Raw genomic sequence first — 18,123 nt, forward strand, 5'->3', positions numbered from 1 at the left:
GTTTGGAGGCTCGGAGCACTATGCCCTCTGTCAAACAGTGGACAGGACTCCAGTCCGTGGCCCCAAGTGCCTTGCTTCTTTGTTTTCTAAGCTGCCCCACCCTCTATAACCAGATGCAGTCTCTCAACTGAGTAGGGGCCTGAGATAGGAACCAGGGTGGCCTAGGGTCTGCAGAGAGCTTTGAGAACCCAGGTTTGCCCTAAGTGATGGGCTACCCCGTGCTTTGAGCCCCCAGCAAGAGCACTGTCCTCAGCCATCTGCAGAGTCTGAGCTCTGGGCACGCGAAAGGGTTTCTAGAGCACTGGCTGCTTTCTCGGACATCTCTCCCCACCCCCCAGCCGAGAGAGCCAAGACACACACACACCCCAACTTTCTCTGTCCTATTCCATTACTGTTTGCTGTTGCTTTGGAGCCTCATAAATAGGGCATTGAAAACACTTCCTGCAGCTGAAAGAAGCCCTGAGTAGCTTGTCTCATTCCCAGCGTGCAGCTCAGCAAGAGATCCGTCCTTCTCTGTCACTGTCTCTTTGCCTGTTGTAATTCCGTCTGCCTCTCTCTGACTCCGCCTGTCTCTTTCTGTTTGTGCCTCTCTACACTCTTGTCCCTTCTGCCTGACGCACAGTCGCCTGGTCTCTGTGTCCCGGTGCATTTGTCCTCGTTGCCCTGTCTTTCGGTCCTTACACCATCCCCTTTCCCACCCCTCCCTCTACTTCCAGAAGGCTCAGGCAAGGAAACAGAGGCTAGCAGCCTCTCCTGGCTTCCCTCTTCATCTTGCTGAGCCTGCCACTGAGCCCGCTGGCCAGGAGGGCCGCTGGTCTCGCAGCCGCGGGTGGCCTACAGCCAAAGGAGGGCGGAGCCCATCGGGGCGGGACTGGCCCTAGCTCCACCTCATAAAGCCAGGGGCGAGAGGCGCGACGAGTTCTGGAGAAGCCCTGGAGGGGCTGCTTGGTCCGACAGTCCCCAGAGGCTGAGTCAGGGCGCTGCCGTGACATGCCGCAGAGCCCCCGGACCGCGCCGAGCTGGGCGCTGCTGCTGCGGTTGCTGGCGCTGCTTCGGCCGCCGGGGCTGGGCGAGGCGTGCAGCTGCGCCCCCGCGCACCCCCAGCAGCACGTCTGCCACTCGGCGCTAGGTGAGTCCGGGGGAGCCCTCGAGGGCTACGGCAGGGGGCGGCTGTGTGGGGTCGAGGCGGGGCCCAGCGGCAGACCTGGAGTCCGGAGGGAAGGGGAGGAGCTCCAATCCCGCACCAGTTGCCTCCTGCTGGGGCCCCGTGGGTCGGACAGGGCCGGAGCCACAGCCACCTTGCAAGCGCGGCGACCCGCAGACTTGCGAGGGAACAGACTGCGTAAAGGGCCTCCGCAGCGACCCCCTCTCCCCTGCCTACTGCAGTTACGGGGGCGGGGGGGGGGCGCGGGTGGTGCTGTCACTGACAAGTCTCCGGAACTCTCCGGTGATTATTCTGATCTACTGGATGGGGGAAGGGGAAGCCAGGGGCCAGGGGGTTGCGCTTTCATTATAAACATCCTTGGGTGTCCGAGCCTATAACTGAGGTTGTCACCACGCCCTCACCTCAACACACACCTTTTGCCCTTTCTCTCCCTCTGCCTGGAATGCCCTTCCGTGAAACCCTTAAATTCCTGGCAAACTCCTATTCATCCTTCAAGATCTTACTCAGGTGTCTCCTCTTCTCTGAAGGCTTCCTGACTCCTTGGTGCTGCCACAGCACCTCTGTGCTCCTACCATGCTGTGCTGTTGGTCTTTCTAAGGGTGTTCTCCACCACACCAAGAGTTCTGCAGGGTGCGGACCCTGTCTTAATCATGTTTGTGGGTCTAGTATCTAGCGTTAGGCCAGGCACAGAGGAGGAACTCATAAACAGGCTTTAATTAATACCCAAGTGGCAAGAGATGAGCTACCTCTGTGCAGGGTCAGGACATTTATTAATTCACTAAACCTTTGCCAATATCACCTCGGTCAGTCTCTCTATGAGGCCTTGGGCTACAGCAGTGGATGATCACACACCAACTGCCCTCAAGTGGCTCCTCCTTCCTCCTCTACCTGCCGCACACCTCCACCCCACTGCACCCTGGGCTGTGGAGAACCAGACTCCCCAGACAAGCTGGTCAAGTGCAGGACCCAACAGGCCCGAGGGTTTTGGAACTTCCAGCAACTGCAGAGGAGTATCCCTCACATGCAGCATTCTCCCCATAACCCACCAAGACCTAAGCCCAGAATTCCCCTGCACAATTCTCCAGGGGCGCCACGTCATCCAGATCCCAGACGGACCGCTCCCACGTGTTGCTGAAAGTTCCCTCTTTTCTCTTCCTATGCAGCGATCCGGGCCAAAATCTCCAGTGAGAAGGTAGTTCCTGCCAGTGCAGAACCTGGTGACACTCAAAAAATGATCCGGTATGAAATCAAACAGATAAAGGTACATGGGGACAGGCCAGGGCGATTACCCCCTTGGGCTGTTAGGAGGAGTGGGGTCTGTGATCTGGGAGCGGTGGGGCTGATAGGTGAGGCAGCCTGGCTCAGCGGTGCTGGGGTACAGATGCTCAAGTGCAGGGGATGGCATGTAGGCAGCAGGTGCACCGGAGCCAAGGGACAGTGCAGGACAGGCCCTCAGCGCTTGTGCATAGGGCTGCTAGAGGCACCTCCCTTCTCATTGGAATCAACAAAGGTTTAGATCGTTTTAGAGAAGAAAGACCCAGTTGGGCCGTCTGTGTGCAACAAATCCTGAACTAGACTTTCACTTAAGTTTTTGAGATTAAGAAAAAGTTTTTCCTGTTAAGATATAAAGTACACTCACTGACCCAGTACTGCTCTTTTGTAAATGCTTTCAGATGTTCAAAGGGTTTGAGAAAGTCAACAATATTCAGTATATCTATACACCTTTTGATTCTTCCCTCTGTGGGGTGAAACTAGAAGCTAACAGCCAGAAGCAGTATCTCCTGACTGGTAAGTTAAAGACCAGCAAGCAGCCCTAAGAGTCTCTGCCCTAAGGAAAGCAGTCAAGGAGGAGCCCGGGCTGACCCTGGGTAGTGAGCTGAGCCAGGTGGCATTTTCTCGGGCATAAAACAGAGCTGTTACGAAGGGGCAGCCTAGGTCGGGAGGAGCCTTGGTAACGTCCCTTTCAGTGCAAAAGTCCTCACTGCCACTGGCTTGCTAGTTCACAGGTTGCTCTCGCAGCCTAGGGTAACTGGTTCCATTTCCAAACAGCTTTAATTGGTATTAGATTTTTGCTATCTTGAGCCAAATTCTGCCATTCTGAAACTCTCCCTTATGGGTTCAGCTCTGCCCTCTATTCTACAATGACCCTTCAGAGGGCTGAGGCCGATAGATACATGCACTCTAGCTCCAGATCTACTGGCTGTGGTTCCCAGACCCCTTCCTGCCCTGGCCACCTTCAATGGGATATAGCCTGTCCCTGTCCCTCCCCAGCACAGGACCCCGAACTGGACACCACACTGCAGGGGAGGTCTCAGTTACACAGAGTAAAGGAGGGTTGTGCATTTGCAAACTCCCCCTGCAATACACACATAATAGTCACTGTAGCCTACAACTGTATTAGCTTTAGACAGCCAGAACAGGTCACACCCTTGGCTCGTGGCTGACTCACATCCGAGGCCCTATTCTGGGGGTGCAGTAAAGCACAGGCCCTAACAGGAGCCTTGACTCTAACGTGATTCTGTCTCCATGACCTTGGGCTCAGGCAGATCCCTCATACGGAACTGGTTGGGATAGAACAGTTAAAGAACCTCACAAGAATATAATCCATAAGTGAATGAATGCAATACTGAATTATTTTGCAGTTCAGGGAAAGGTATTTGTGTGGTTGTAAACAGTTAGGGAAGCTTCATTGTGTAAGAGGGATCTGAATCGGCCCTAAAGGACAAAAAAATATTTAGAAAGAAGGCCAGGAAAAGAAAAACATAGCAGGTGGGGAGGACAGGAGGAGGAATTCCACTATCTGTCCGTCCCGTCCCCTTAGCAATGAATGACCACCTACTCACTGCCTGGCCTCGGGCAGGAGAGTGGAGACTCAGTAACAAGTCACAGTCCTCAAAGAGCTCACAGTTCAAACTTCTGAGAAGTTATAGGCATTGGAGGCCACACTGGTAGGCGCCCCCAGCTCTGAGCATGTGCTGATCGGGGCGCCTCTGGATGGGAGAGGCAGAGGCAGGGCATGCCCCTGAGCCCTCCAGGTCCCAGGACTAGCCAATGAGGCCACCTCCTTCCTGAGCACCTGCCCTCTGCCTGCCTAGCCCTCTCCTAGGTACAGTGGTGCATCAGGGGAAGCAGGAAACGTGCTGGCTGCCCTCACAGAGGTCAAGTCTAAACGAAGGTGGGGTTAGGTGACGAAGCACAGGCGTACTGAAAAGTCATCAGTGGCGCCTGCAGGAGGAGGCACAAGCTCTTCTGCCTAATACTGAATGCCCTCTGTGAGCAGACCCTGCTGACCTCTCCAGCCTTGCCTCCCGCCACTTGTCAGTGACCGTTCCCAGCCCCTCGCTTCCCCTAGAGCTGAATGAAACTACTTGCGGTTGCAGTAGGTATACTGCTGGGCTACGCCCCTCTGTCCCAACATCCAGAAGTTTCCCCACTTGTCTGGCAGGTGAACTCCTACCCATCCCTTCAAGGCCCAACGCAAGCATCATCTGCCCTTAGACACCCTTCTTGCCCCCAGCCCTGCCACAGACAGAGATAATTGTTCTTTCCTTTGTTCTTATACTGCATCTTGTATATAATCACACAACAGTGTCATTTTTGCCTACTTATCTGTCTTCCTTACTAGTTTTTAAGCTCCTTGGGGGCAGAGATCCTGTCATATTTATTTCTGTATTCCTGGTACCAGGTCATAGTAGTTGCTCAGTCAGTAAATGACTGAGCGACTGAAGTTCTAAGAGAGGTGTGGGCTAGCACGGTCAGGGATGGCTTTGAGGACGAGACAGTACTAAAAAGGGTCTTTGGAGATAGGAAAGACTTTGATAAGTAAAGCAGGGGAAGGGGAAAGACTCACCAAGAGAGGTATCACTGGGGCAGGAGACTGGCCTGTGTAGATATTGGGAAGGGTTGGAAAGGGTTGAAAAGGAAGAAAGACCTACTATCTATTGAACATCTTCTGTGGGCCCACAACTGTGCTGGGAACTTCACAGACATCCTCTCATTTAATCCTGCCAATAACCTCATTATTCTCATCTTTCAGCTGAGAAGTTACGTGACTTTCTTAAGGTCACACACTAGTAAATGATAGAAAAGAAGGGGGCTCCACCAAGATTCTGACTTAAAGCCCACATCCCTCTGTCTACACCATGCTAACGTAAAGGCCTTCACCCCACAATTCTCCCTCATACAAACATCATCTGGTAACAGCTTTGATATAAAGACAATAGAGGTATTTCTGGTTCCTTCACTGAGCCCCATGTCACCACTGCCACCAAAAGATACTGAAGAGGCTGTGATTCGGGGCTCCTTCAAGAATCCGGGCTCCTGGAGCTCCATGAGCAGATTCCTCATGCTAGGCTCTCCTCCATCTCCCCTTGAAGGTCAGATCCTCAGCGATGGGAAAGTCTTCATCCATCTGTGCAACTACATTGAGCCCTGGGAGAACCTGTCCTTTTTGCAGAGAGAAAGTCTGAATCACCACTACCATCTGAACTGTGGCTGCCATGTAAGGAATGTCCATTTCCAAGGTCTTTTGGGGGTGGGGGAAGGGTCTTGAGCCACGCAGCCTCACCTTTCATGTATTCCTTCCTTCACACATGCATGATCTATTCACCTGCTGTACTATACTCGAGATCTGCGATGGACCAGGCCTCGTATGAAGCTGGGGATGGGAAAGCGAGATGGCCCATAGTCCCTGATCTCAGAGTACTTACATTTTAGCTGGGAAGGCAGCCATCATATTAGGCAGACTGGGATAACACACTACCATTTAAAGAGAGTCTACTCTTTTTGCCAGGACCTGTAATGGTTAATTTATTTAAAATATTTAATTTAGTCTTTAAAACCAATTTTTGAAGACTTAAGATTTCCATCTTAAGGTGAAGAAATTAATGCTGTGGGAAGTGAAGTGACTTGCTTAAGGTCAGTGGTAGAGTAAGGACCTTCAGGTCTTTCTGACTCCAGAGATGCCATTAGGGAGGCAATACTATATATGCAGAGCACAGGGGGAACGAGAACTAAGGGAGAAATTTGGAGACTGGGAAAGGCTTCATAAGGGAGGGGGCGTTTGAGTTAGGCTGTAGGAGAACAAGTAGGAGTCTGAAAGGCAATAATGGAAAAAGGACACCCTACTCACTTTGATGTTGTGTGGCTATGGCTCTAGATCACCACCTGCTATACGGTGCCCTGTACCATCTCGGCTCCCAACGAGTGCCTCTGGACAGACTGGCTATTGGAACGGAAGCTCTATGGGTACCAGGCCCGGCACTATGTCTGCATGAAGCATGTTGATGGCACCTGCAGCTGGTACCAGGGACGCCTGCCCCTCAGGAAGGAGTTTGTTGATATCATCCAGCCCTAGGAGGGACCACCACATACCTTCAAGAATCCTGAAAACCAAGTCATTTTCCTTCCCTCAGAGCTCTGGCTGTCACCACCTGCCTCATCGCTGCCAGACAATGGGAAGTAACAAGTGGATGGTCTGGCCAGCATTAGGGCAGGGATGGGGCATATTACAGCTTGTGTCCAAGACCCCAGTCCAGAACCTGTCAAGGGCTAGGGAAAGTAGCATGACTGTTCTCGCCTGTCCTCAGCCCTTCATCCCTGCCTCCCAAACCCTTTTAGCTGAGCTGATATTTGTTATTGATTCTGGCTTAGTTTCTTTTCCAAAGCTAGGACTATTCCTTTTTCTCCCTAGATAAATGTGCTTTCTTTTTGTCTTAACTGATCTGACAGGGGAGAGATGGTGACTATTATACATATGAGATGGTGTGGCGGCCTTGTGATGTACAAGACCAGAAGGTGGGTTGACAGTATCATAAACAGGCTGATGTGGAGAAATGAAAAGAACAACATCCTCTGGCTGTGTATCCTCTACTCCTCCTGTCTCAGCTCATTCTGATCCTCTGATACACTTTCATCTGTTTCGGGGAGTGACTTGGGGGACACGGAATCATCCAATGTGCAGCCTACAGTGGCCTAACCTCCCTCCATGTGCTGTAATCCCCTCTATACCATTCCTGGCAGAGGGCCTGGCCCAATTAGCAAGATAAGAACAGACTTGGGTATTGTCTCTCTAGGTTAACTATACTTAATGCCCTCAACTGATGTCCAAAAGGCTTCCCCTCTGTCTCTTTTAGAAAGTCCTTCTCTACTAGATTACTGATGTCCTCATTCCTACTTCAAAACTTTTTTTTAAGCTAAAAAAAGCCTTTCTCTTATAGAGTTGAAATTCCCACTTAGCTTTTGACACCTCAGAGAGATCTTAGGGGTCCTCTCTTGAAGGCAAATACCAGGATAGAGGATGGGAGAAAAGTAACACAAGGGCCCTTGGGGCGATAGGATGGTAGATGAGGAATACACTTTGCACCTGTTGCAGTTTTTTTCAGTGGTCAGCCTGCTAGATGCTACAGCAGGAAAAAGCCAGCTTTGAGAACCCCTTCAGTCTTCAGTTCAGTCCCCTCTTGGACTCCCTGAAATCACCAAGCACAGACCCCTAGGGTTCCTCAGCCTCTACAGGGCTTCCCGACTTGTCCTAAAAGGGAAAGCCCTGATGAGGGTCTCAAGGATTTATTAAACACAAGGGCTTAAGGTTCCAGGGCCTCTTCTGGGGAAGCTCTGACAGAAATGAAGGAGGCAGTTCTTTTCGAGGCCCAGGGTTGTTATTCATCTTCCGTGCGTGGCCTGCCGATAAGCTGGGCCATGCACAAAATGCCAGGAGCAGGCTCCTCATTCACAGAAATGGTGCAAATGGAGATTCCTTCTGGAGGTCTCTGTCCCAGAGTACCAGACTTGGAAAGCTATGGCAGAGAGAGCCTCCACTGGTGGGTTAAGGAGGACCACCAACTGACCATGCAGGCCTGGGCAGAGTACGTGGGGCCAGAGAAGAAGAAGGGGGTTAAGCCCCAGGTCACCACGAGGGAAGAGCATGAGTGATAGAGCCTCCGTGCCAACCATCCACCCCATTTTTCCGCTCCTTCTGCCACACTGGGACGGCCTCAGAGAAGGCACAGGGCAACCCTAGTCTTACCGAAATTTTGAGGAAGCCAAGGGAATGGAAGGGTCTCATGAATAACAACAGGAACAACACCTTACATCTGAAGAGCACTTCACACTCTTCACAGACTATTACTTAAGGAATCTCACTTAAATTATGCCAGTACCCTATTAAATGTCCTGGCCAGGAATAATTATGCCCACTTGCCTTTCGCATTGGGATTCTGACATGCAGGGAGGGAATGCAACCGTCCCTGAGTTGTGGGGCTGGGCCTGGACCCGAAGCAGCTGGATCTTCTGATTGTTGGTTGATCCATGGGTTTGTTGCTCTATAAAATGCCCTTGTTTCTGCTCTTTCCTATGCTGTCTCCAGGTTTTGGAGACAAGGGGCTGTCAGCTAAAACCGAGCCACCCTGGCTTCACAAAGCAGGTCTGCAGTTCAACCTCAACAGAGTCTCTGGGGTTGGGAGGCTGAGGCCCTCCTCAGAGCCCCATAGTCACCACATGGCTAAGCTCAGAGTGCGAACAGCAGAGAGACTAAAGCCCACGCTCAGTCACCTACCATTTCTTTGTGGTTGGGGTAGTATGTCTGCTCAATGAGTGGGAACTTTTCTCCTCCCAGTGTCTTGTAGACGGCCACCAGCTGGGCAAACTGCAAAAGAGAAAGGTTTCGGTTTACCTAAACAGCTCTGGAACAGACAGACAGAATGTCAATCCAAGAAATATTTGTTTGTCAATCAAACAATTATTTATTGAGTCTTTGCTCACTGAGGGCTTTGTGCAAAGTGCTCTGAGGATATAAAAGAGGTGTCCCATTCCTATTCTCCAGGAACGTATGCTTTAGTCGGGGAAGGGAGAGAGTGAGCTAAACATTCATTCAGTGCCTACTCAATTTTAATGATATTTCATTTAATCCTCATATCAAATTGATGAACTAGGTTCTTTATCACCATCATTTTACATATGAAGCTAAGGGAGGGTAGGAAACTTGCCTAAAGTCACGGAGGTGAAAAGAGCTTGTGAAGCTGGGATTGAAATTTGGGTCTCTAACTCTAAACACCTTCGTCTCTAGAGATGGCAAGTGATGAAGCTGGATAGGTAACATGGGGCCCAGTCATGGAAGTTCAAATGCCAAGCAAAGGAATGGTAGCTTTTTCCTGTAGGGAGAATGGAGTCATGGAATGCAGGAAAGACAGACCCAGTCTTCTAGGACTTACTACTCATCTACGAACTGAACTCACTGGATCTTCACCTATGAGAAGCCAGAACAGCTCCATGGGGAAGAGATGACCTACACAGACTTAAGTGTCAGGGTTTGCCTTTGGCAAACATGTAGCACCCCTTGGTGCCCCCTGCCCCCCACACTTTACAAGTGAAGAAACTGAGGCCCAGAGAGGTCACTTGCCCAAGGTCACAAAGTAGTTGTGCCAGATTCATAGCCAGGCTCCTTTATTCCTAACCCATAATTCTCCCTACTCCTTCACATAGCAGCCTTTCAGGCTCTAAAGAGATCACGCTCTTCCCACAGGAAGCTTTCCAGTGCCGCCCACTCACACACAAGCTCCCCACATCCACCCCAGTGTGCTGGCAGCAGGGGTAATCCAGCTTCTTCTCTCTAGTGCTACTGGGTTCACGCTCTAAGCCACTGATATCTGGAACTGCTAGTAGGAAAAGTTGCCAGATCAGATCTACCTTCTATTTATTAGAGAAAGGAAAGCTAGCACATTTTTCAAAAGCTCGGGTCCTGTTTTTGATCAGGGATGTTAGTGCATGAGTCGGTGCGGGGAGACGATAAAAGCCACAACTGGGTTGTTGGAAAACTACAGTCTTCTGATTCTTCTTGTTCTGCTCGAACCTGCTAGGTGTGCTTAGGCAAATGATTCTCCTCTCCAGGCCTCCTTTTCTTCATATATAAAAAGAGAGAACTGAATTTGATCAGTTCCTCAAACGTTTTACCACAGAAGAACATCTTTTTATTACATTTCCTCCCAAACTCCATGATCAAACTGTTGTTTAAGTGATCATCTGCTGTGGTCCTTTTGTGAGTACAGATAGAATCTGTTATTCTTGAAATGCTGAGAAACATTGGAATTTCTGGGTCACTTCCCTTACTGACACGCAGTTGGTGACTCTAGATCTCTAAGGCCTCCTCCAGGGCGGCAAGTATGACTGATGGACTCTCAAGGCCCAAAGATTTTATTATTGGAAGAGACTTGAGAGAGTCTCTAGGCCAGACATCTCATTTTACAAATGAGGAGACTGAGGCTACAGAAGCAAAGGAAAGCGCAGGCTCCCACATCATTCCCGGACTTGGGGCTGCGCTGGGACAGCGCCCAGGTCTCCTCCTGCCCAGTGCACTCTCCATTGTACCCTGCTGTCCTCGCCATTCTCTGGTTCTTCAACCTTCTCTGACTGTCAAGACCACCCCTCAGATGTTTCCCGCCTTCTCTGATTCTCTCCACCACCTCATCTGACCTTTAAGTCCCGCCTGCCCACCTCGGCCTGGCTGGACTCCTGCTCTGTGTCTGGATACCTGCCTGAGCTCCCAAGGCTCTCCAGCCTCCCGGGAGAGCTGATACCAGCCCTGCCTCACAACCTCTGTCCTGCTGCAGCCCACGCCCTGGCATGGCACCAAGGCATGTGGGGCCCTATCTTCCCAGCATGTGGGATTGTTAAACAGACACCACATCGGTGCCAAGAAGGCCCACGGCAGGTTCTCAGAGTCCCGGCACAGCCAAGACTAAAATGGCAGCCGGTTCCCAGGCACTAGCTGGGTCTCTGGGAGCGCATGCTACCCTCCTCCACCTCCTGCGGTCCCTTCTGCTGAAAGTTCTGGGCTTGGCATCTGAGCCCTGCCTCCTTGGAAACTCAGATTCGGTCACAAGCACACAGTCACCAATTAAACAAAAGGAATATCTGATAAGGGTTATTTCCACCATGCCTAGACAAAAGAATAGATTTGGGAGCTGGGGGTGGTACTGGCAATGAATAGGAAGATAACAGTTCAGTATAACCACTTATCCGGTGTATCAGGAAAGACTTCTTGGATGAAATGGGATTTCAAGATCAGCCTGAATTTAATATGTTATCCTTATCCCTCCTGGAAATAAAATGCTTTAATTCAACTCACGTGCATATGTCTCTAAAAAACACCCAGAGTGACAGGATTTTCAGAAAAATTTGCAGCAATATGGGATGGTGGCATCCTTGCACTCTCTGGAATGCTACTTTCATTGGTAGGCCTACTTCTGCTTCCAAAATCCCAGTGTGCCTGCCCTGACCAATTTATGAGATAGTGGATATGCTCAGAGACACTGTGATAGAGACAAGGTAGAGCCTTTCCCAATCCAGCTGAGGCCTCTCCTCGCACCAAGAGCAGCCGCAATAAAGAAATTTAGAAAATACGCACCAAAGTCATCATCTCAGAGGGACCCTCCCCTCACAGTCACCAAATTTGTTCATTCCCATTAACAGACAGAGAACGATATATAAAATGCCATCAGTGTGGCAGCTGCTTAGTGAAAACGCAGGGAGAACTTGGTGTCTTGCCAGGGAGCCCCGCTGTTCTCATGCGATGCCAATGGCAATGTGCTGGATTGTGAACGGGTGAGAATGTGAACCCTCACCAGATCCCAAATCCCAGGAGGGGCAAAGCCCCAGGCACAGGCTTTCTGATCTGCTCCTCCCTGGCCTCTGGCACAGTTTTGGAACATAGAGCAGGGAATTAGTTTCTTTCAGATCCCCAATACTAGAGGACTGTAACACCAGGCTGGCAAGCTGGTGGAAGGTACTATGATTATTCCTAGTTTACAGACAAAGAAACCAGAGCACAGAGAGGTTTAGTCAGAAGGCTGATTAGTGAGGGCGCCCAGAAAAAAGCTGATAATAGCAGAATTGCCCTGTGTGGCTATGAGGGAGTCAAATTCTAACAGGTATTGAAGGGGTGAGGGCGGAAAGGGCTAGGACATGAGTGCAGTAGGAAAGGTCATGTGACTAAGGGGAAACCGGGTGAAGGCCTCATATGTGCTCTTCTGTGATTAGCAACGCATTCAAATCACACAATTCCTGTAGCCTGTTTCTGCACAACTTTAGGACTCCAGATCCTCGGGCCAGACAGAGGGAAAGGCTGAACAAGTGGCAACTACAGCAGCTCCCAGATCTTTCTACTCCTTGCTCATTGGTCTTTCTCTCACACTGTCGGGTCTCCCTGGCTTCCAATGGAACAGGAAAACTGAGTTCAGGTGTAAACGTAGAGGTGATGGATCCATTTGGTTAAAAAACACCCCCTCCAGCTCCCTAAGTCTGGGAGCTTGGGGTCTGGGAACTTCACAATCAGCCACCAGTGCCATGACCCTTGGCAAGCCAGTATGTGAGACCTGAAATGATTTTTGAAAAACAAGAAGAGGAGGATGTGATTAGGGGCAGGTGTTTCCTTCCAAGAGGACCAGCCTGGAGCAGCGAAGTTATAGGAAGTGGATCCCCCAGCTGTCAGAGGGGAGGCCAGAGAAGCCCAGGACCATCACAGGCCACTTTCCCTCCTAGCGTCACTCTTCTCTCTGCTCAAACGTTTCTACCGTCTCCAAGACTTCCAGACTAGCCAAGGAGGAGAACACCAGGCCAGCTTCTTCCTCACATGATAACCCAATTTATGCAAGAGAGACTGTCATCTAGAGAAATCCTAGATTTCTCAAGATCCTTTCTGGGTCTCATTTCTCTGTAATAAGTGATAATAATGAAAATAACTTCCTTGTAAGGTTATTGTGAGGATTAAATGAAGTGAATGTAGGAAAATCTCAGATGATGGCATCACATAGTAAGTGGTTTTATACTCTACCTTCCTTCTTTAATTTTCACATCTCTGCGTGAAGGGGTGAGAGCTGATTATCTCTAAGGGCAGTTCCAGCACATGTAAGTGTCTGACTGATATATGCGTGGATGAATCTCATTTTAAGGTTGTTGAAACACTTGGTGGGACTCTGACACGAACATCCCTCTGAGATGGACCATCCCCTTGGTCCCCACTGGCCTCAGGCCTTCCCAATGGTTAGACCTTTCACAGACAAGAGACTGGTATTTTTATTGTTGTATCCTATGGCTAAGGGCAGAGCCTACAGACCTGTAAGGGCGTCTTCACAGAATCTTTGGTGTGACTTCGCTGTGAGGCCAAAGGTCCACTCTGCAGCAAAGGCGGCCCAGCCCGTGATGACAAAGCCCTACTGTGAGAGCCTACCCTACCCCGTGTCCCAGCTGAAGCTCCTCCCACATCTTCTCAGCTGGCGCCTACTGCACCTGGATCACCAGTGGTCCTCCCAGGGACTGGGAGATAAGAGGACCAGGGTCCTACCCTTTTACCTGGCGGAAGGGTAACTCACTCACCACCCACGGCTTGTCACAGAAGTTGTAAATGGATTCCAGGGAGTTGATGCTGGGGAGGCCTGCATACTGCATGCCAATGATCAGGTGGCGGAAGTCCTCATTCTCTGCCATGCCAAACGCATGCTGCCGGATGAGCACAAAGTCTGGTCGGAAGGACCTGGTAAGAACGTAGAAGTCTGCCATCAACCAGAACCTCAGGCCATACATCCTCTTGTCTCCCATCTCCAAAGACCAAGACAGGGAAGGAGTCTTAGGGGTTACCTGAGCCAAGCCCTTCATTTTATCGTTAGTATTCTTTTACGGACTAGGAAATGAGGTATTATGTTTGGCACTTCTCAAAGGAGATTTGAACAGATTTCTGAAATTCTCTTATTCCTCCGGGTTAAGCGTTGTCTTTTTCTACGGTGCAAAAGCCCTCAGGAGGGAAAAAACACTTTAGACCCTCACACCTTAGGTCAACAAGAATTTTCCCTGTCTCTAGGGGGCACGACAAGAGCTGAAGCTCCTGTGGCTCCAGAGTCGGTACCCCAAGGGGTTCCCAGCAGACTCCGAAGATAACACACTTGGCTGACTTCACTGCCCTGCCGTGTAGATCCCTGATCTCAGCGTCCTGCTCTGACTCTTTAAAGCTGCTCCTTAAAATAGGCAGTGCCCTCATCAGGTCCCCGGGTGAGCAAGGGTCCAGGCTGGCTGAGAACAGATACCAGACGTCCCCATGTTATTCTTCCAAAGCGGATGCTAGGGAGGGGTGCAAATATTTTTTGCAGAACTGAGGTTGAGCAACTGGCTACAGGAAGCACTGAGAGTACAGAGTGTTCCCACGCATGGGAAGGCTCCTTGCGTTTCACCTCTAGCCAGCAGAGCTCCCAGCCCCAGCTGCTCCACAGGACCAGGGCCCCCATCTTCATGCCCCGATTCCAAAGGAACCCCACCTTCCTGGAGAGTCAGTTCTGTGGCAGCATCTGCCCTCAAGGCTCTAGGCCTTGGCCATTTCACACGTGTGTGATGACCTACCCGGTTCTCTTCCCAGGCACCCAACCAATCCCCACCTACAGCTCCAGCCCCACCTGGGCTCAGAGATCGGTCTTTTAAAGTGGGGGTGGAAGGGCCCCTCCTCAGTCGCTCAGGGGAGCTAGCATCAAGTCAGGTGGCATGTGCTCTGACCTCCTTGTGCCCTAGTTCTGGGAAACTGGCTCCGGCTGTATGCCTGAGACCAAACCTTATATCCCAGTCACATGCGCTGAGCTCTAGGCCTGCGGTCAGCTCCTGAGTCCCCACACTGCAACTGGAAGGGCCTGCCTTATTTTTGCCAGATCCCTCCCAGCGACCTGACATGGGCCTTCCTTCACCGCCCGCTTGTGTCATGCATCCCTGTGATTCATTCCATTTGCAGTTGGAGGAGCCCACCATTCTCTCTAGAAAGAGCTTCCTGAGCTCACCCCCACATGCACAGACGTCTCTTTTTCTGTCCTCCTTAGTCTCCAGGATGGATGAGCTCACATTTCCTGACTTGAGGCTCCAGACACTTGAGTTCTGCCTTCCCTGTCACGGACCCAGGTCCTGTTGGACACTGGCGGCCTCGGTGTCAGGGTAGCGTAGACTGAGGTAGGGAGAAGGGTGAAGTGAACACTCTTCCTGGAGCAATACCCTGATGTCTGAAAACCTGAAGCCACACTGAGCCCCAGGGAAGAAGAGCATGTGGGAACCTTTCTCCCTCATCTGGAATCCTCATCACTTCCGGCACAGAACTGTTGTGTTACAACTGATGATGTCTGTAAGTCACCCAGCACCCCACCTGGCATGTAAGTGCTTTGTAATTGCAAATGTTCTTCCACCCACAATGTCCCTTCCCACCCCAGGCTTTCCTATCAGACTTATGAGTTCCCAGGAATTTGGAACATAGAAAGAACACAGGGCTGGGAGTTACGAGAATTCACATAGAACACAGGGCTCTGCTGCCAACTTACTGAGGGAATCTAAGCAAATCAATGTAAAAAAGAAGGCTGAACCAGAGCAGAGGTTTCCAAACTTTTTTAAAAAAGCAATGGAACCCCGTTTTCCAGGGGAAATATATTCAGAGATAAAAGCCCAGAGCTGCACTGGCTGAGGAGGGGCCAGAGTCTTGGAACACCTCTCACAGGAGCCCAGGTACCGCGCAGAGAGCTCTGAGCCCACGGAGCTTTCTCTACCAGTGGACTACGACCTCCCTAAAGGCAGGAGCCGCCTCCCGCTGCCACTGCCGCACAGCACACGTCATCAACTTCTGTACACTATACATAGCAGTGCTGTCCCACTGCAGGCCAGAGATGGTAACTGCGGTGACACTGACAGTGACCCAGAGGACGGCAAGGACCTTACCGGACAACCCTTGTGCCATTCCGGAGCACCTGCATATCCACAGCATAGGTCCCATCTGCGTGGGCCACCAGGTTGAGCTCTGAAAATTCTGCCTGGAAAATAACAGGAGGAGATTAAGAGCGTAGATTTCATGCTATGTGTTCTTTACTATGATAAAAAATGAATAAATAAAAATAACAGTAGGGGAGTAAGCCCACAGTCCTGACTCTGCGAGGCCCTCCGCATAGCAGCAACAGCCTCCCTTCCACCAAACATTTTTTTACCGTTTGCAAAGCATTTTCCCAAACTGATCTCATCTAACTCTCACAGCTATTCTACAAGGCAGGAGGGGCAGAGATAATTATCCTTATTTACCAAAGGAGCAGCTAAGCGGCTTTTCTGGACAAACAAAACGTATTGTTGGCAGAGACAGGAGCAAAACTCAGGGCTTCAGACTCCCCACCCAGCATCCTTTGTGCTGCCTCTCTACAGAGAGGGAATGCAAACTGGGGCAAACGTGCCCTTTATCAATTTCAACATAAATACACTAAGTTTTAGTTTAGGCAACTGGGTTTTTAGTTCTGCTCTGGCCCAACTAGCTGCATAAGATGTTCAGGCAAGTTACTTGTTCTCTCTGGGTGGACAGTTTCTCCCATCTATAAAATGGGAATAATTTTTTAATCAATCTTGCCTATCTAATAAGTTATTTTAAGAACTGAATGCAACAATGGATAGGAAGAGTACTCTGTAAATCACAGCACACCATGTGAGGAATGATGAGTAACTTCTATCATTACATAGAAAACACATGCATTGTTTAAACTGGACATCCCCCATCCACTCGAATGGACCTAATCTCTATTTATCATGAAGCAAAGGGTACAGGAAGATAAAAAATGAGCCTTTCAGGACGCCACTGCCTTAAGACCAGGAGGTGTTCTTTTCTAAGTTCTCTTTGAAGGGTAGCCTCAGGTGCAGAGGAGGCACCACTGGAGGCCGCACACCTGAATGGCAGACGTGTGCCTACCCAGCAAGACCATGCCACCAGCAATATGTAGGTGTGGCCATGTCCTAGGAAGACATTCCTCTAAAGTGTTCCTCAGCCTGAGAACCCTGCACCCAGAGGGCCCCAAGAGCCACGCTGCTTGCCTCTCTACGGACACCAGAGCCATGAAGAGAAGTCAGCGAAGTTGAAAGATGCAGCCTTCAGGACCATGTCTCATAGAGAGAAAAGTCCTGGAAAGGGTTGGGGGAGGAGATGGAGAGCCTAGAAGCTAGTGATGGACAGTGATCTCCCCTTGGCAGAACTAAATGGTTCATTCTGGAATGTCAAGAGGGGCCAACAATGATGCAGATGCAACCCTGGGCTCCAGGCTGGTTACCTGTTCCACTTTGATATCATAATCTCCAAGGACTTTTTTGCCCCGAAAGCACTTGGCCCTGGAAAAAAGGGAAGAAAACCCACACAAATTAGTTCTGTACTGGTGTTTGTGGTCAGAAATTCACTCTCACAAAGACGAGGACCATGGCAGACAGAATCCCAGAATGAGAGTCAAGAGACCTCGGTCACGGTTAGACCCTAAGTCTGCTATTGGATCACCATGAGACAGCCTCAGTCAAACCACGGCCTCCCCTCTATAAAATAAACCAAGAGGGCTTTCACTCTCAGGCATTGTGATTTTATGATAACATCCTTGGTCTTTCCGCTACAAAAGGAGTCTAAAGGTAACAATTTCCCTAATGTTACTCCTGGTAAAGACTGGGTCAATTTTATACATCCCTATAGTTTCCATATCTTCCCCCATCCTGCCTTTCACTCTGATTTTCTAGTTGGTTTCCACCCTTGGAATTTTAGTTTCTAAGGAAACTGTTATTATTTTACCTCTTCATACCCATACTTCCAAAAAGGATTTGAGACAATAATTTAAAAAGCAAATATATCCAACAAAACAAGGATTAAAGGACAATCAATGAATGAAGGAGAGTTAATTATACCAGAAAAAAAGCAGGGGGCAGGGGGAGAGGCTGAGGAAAGCTACTATAATTGAACACAAAACCTATCCTGTGTTTCTGAGCAGTCAAGAGAACGAGTGAAGCCTAGATACACTGTACTTATTATCTTCCCATTTTGTCACGGAGCTGGAGGAACCTCACATTACAGCTGCTGGTAAGGGGACTGTTTATGCTTATATTTATAGCCATTGCTACTTTGCTCTTCACCTCCCCTTCCTCTCATAAGAGTTTCTTATCTGCCT

At 50.0% G+C, this 18,123-nt stretch overlaps 2 protein-coding genes across 5 annotated transcripts in view; one reads left to right on the top strand and one right to left on the bottom strand.

Annotated features, from left to right (window-relative positions):
- SYN2 (synapsin II) overlaps window positions 1–18,123 on the bottom strand; it is a 169,763-nt gene that overhangs the window by 29,814 nt on the left and 121,826 nt on the right. For 3 of the 4 annotated variants that reach the window (XM_024123985.3, XM_028478502.2, XM_055080244.1), the window contains exons 2-5: window positions 17,251–17,308; window positions 15,890–15,981; window positions 13,532–13,688; window positions 8,718–8,807 (exon numbers count right to left, since the gene is read on the bottom strand). In XM_024123985.3, the coding sequence (XP_023979753.1) occupies window positions 8,718–8,807; window positions 13,532–13,688; window positions 15,890–15,981; window positions 17,251–17,308 (397 nt within the window). Of the gene's footprint in view, window positions 1–8,717; window positions 8,808–13,531; window positions 13,689–15,889; window positions 15,982–17,250; window positions 17,309–17,750; window positions 17,813–18,123 lie in introns of those variants that run through there. The other variant, XM_028478503.2, reaches the window with a different exon arrangement.
- Window positions 927–7,016, top strand: TIMP4 (TIMP metallopeptidase inhibitor 4). Its single transcript, XM_007126191.4, has 5 exons — window positions 927–1,129; window positions 2,329–2,426; window positions 2,839–2,953; window positions 5,542–5,666; window positions 6,324–7,016. The coding sequence occupies exons 1-5, from the start codon at window positions 991–993 to the stop codon at window positions 6,519–6,521; spliced, it is 675 nt and encodes a 224-aa protein (XP_007126253.1). The 5' UTR covers window positions 927–990; the 3' UTR covers window positions 6,522–7,016.

The sequence above is a fragment of the Physeter macrocephalus genome, chromosome 18, assembly GCF_002837175.3.
Source record: "Physeter macrocephalus isolate SW-GA chromosome 18, ASM283717v5, whole genome shotgun sequence".
Lineage (NCBI taxonomy): Eukaryota > Metazoa > Chordata > Mammalia > Artiodactyla > Physeteridae > Physeter > Physeter macrocephalus.

Coding starts and splice junctions, on each gene's coding strand:
- TIMP4 (XM_007126191.4), top strand. CDS start 991: ATGCCGCAGAGCCCCCGGACCGCGCCGAGCTGGGCGCTGCTGCTGCGG. Junction 2,954..5,541: donor GAAGCAGTATCTCCTGACTG/GTAAGTTAAAGA, acceptor CTCCCCTTGAAG/GTCAGATCCTCAGCGATGGG. Junction 5,667..6,323: donor ATCTGAACTGTGGCTGCCAT/GTAAGGAATGTC, acceptor CTATGGCTCTAG/ATCACCACCTGCTATACGGT.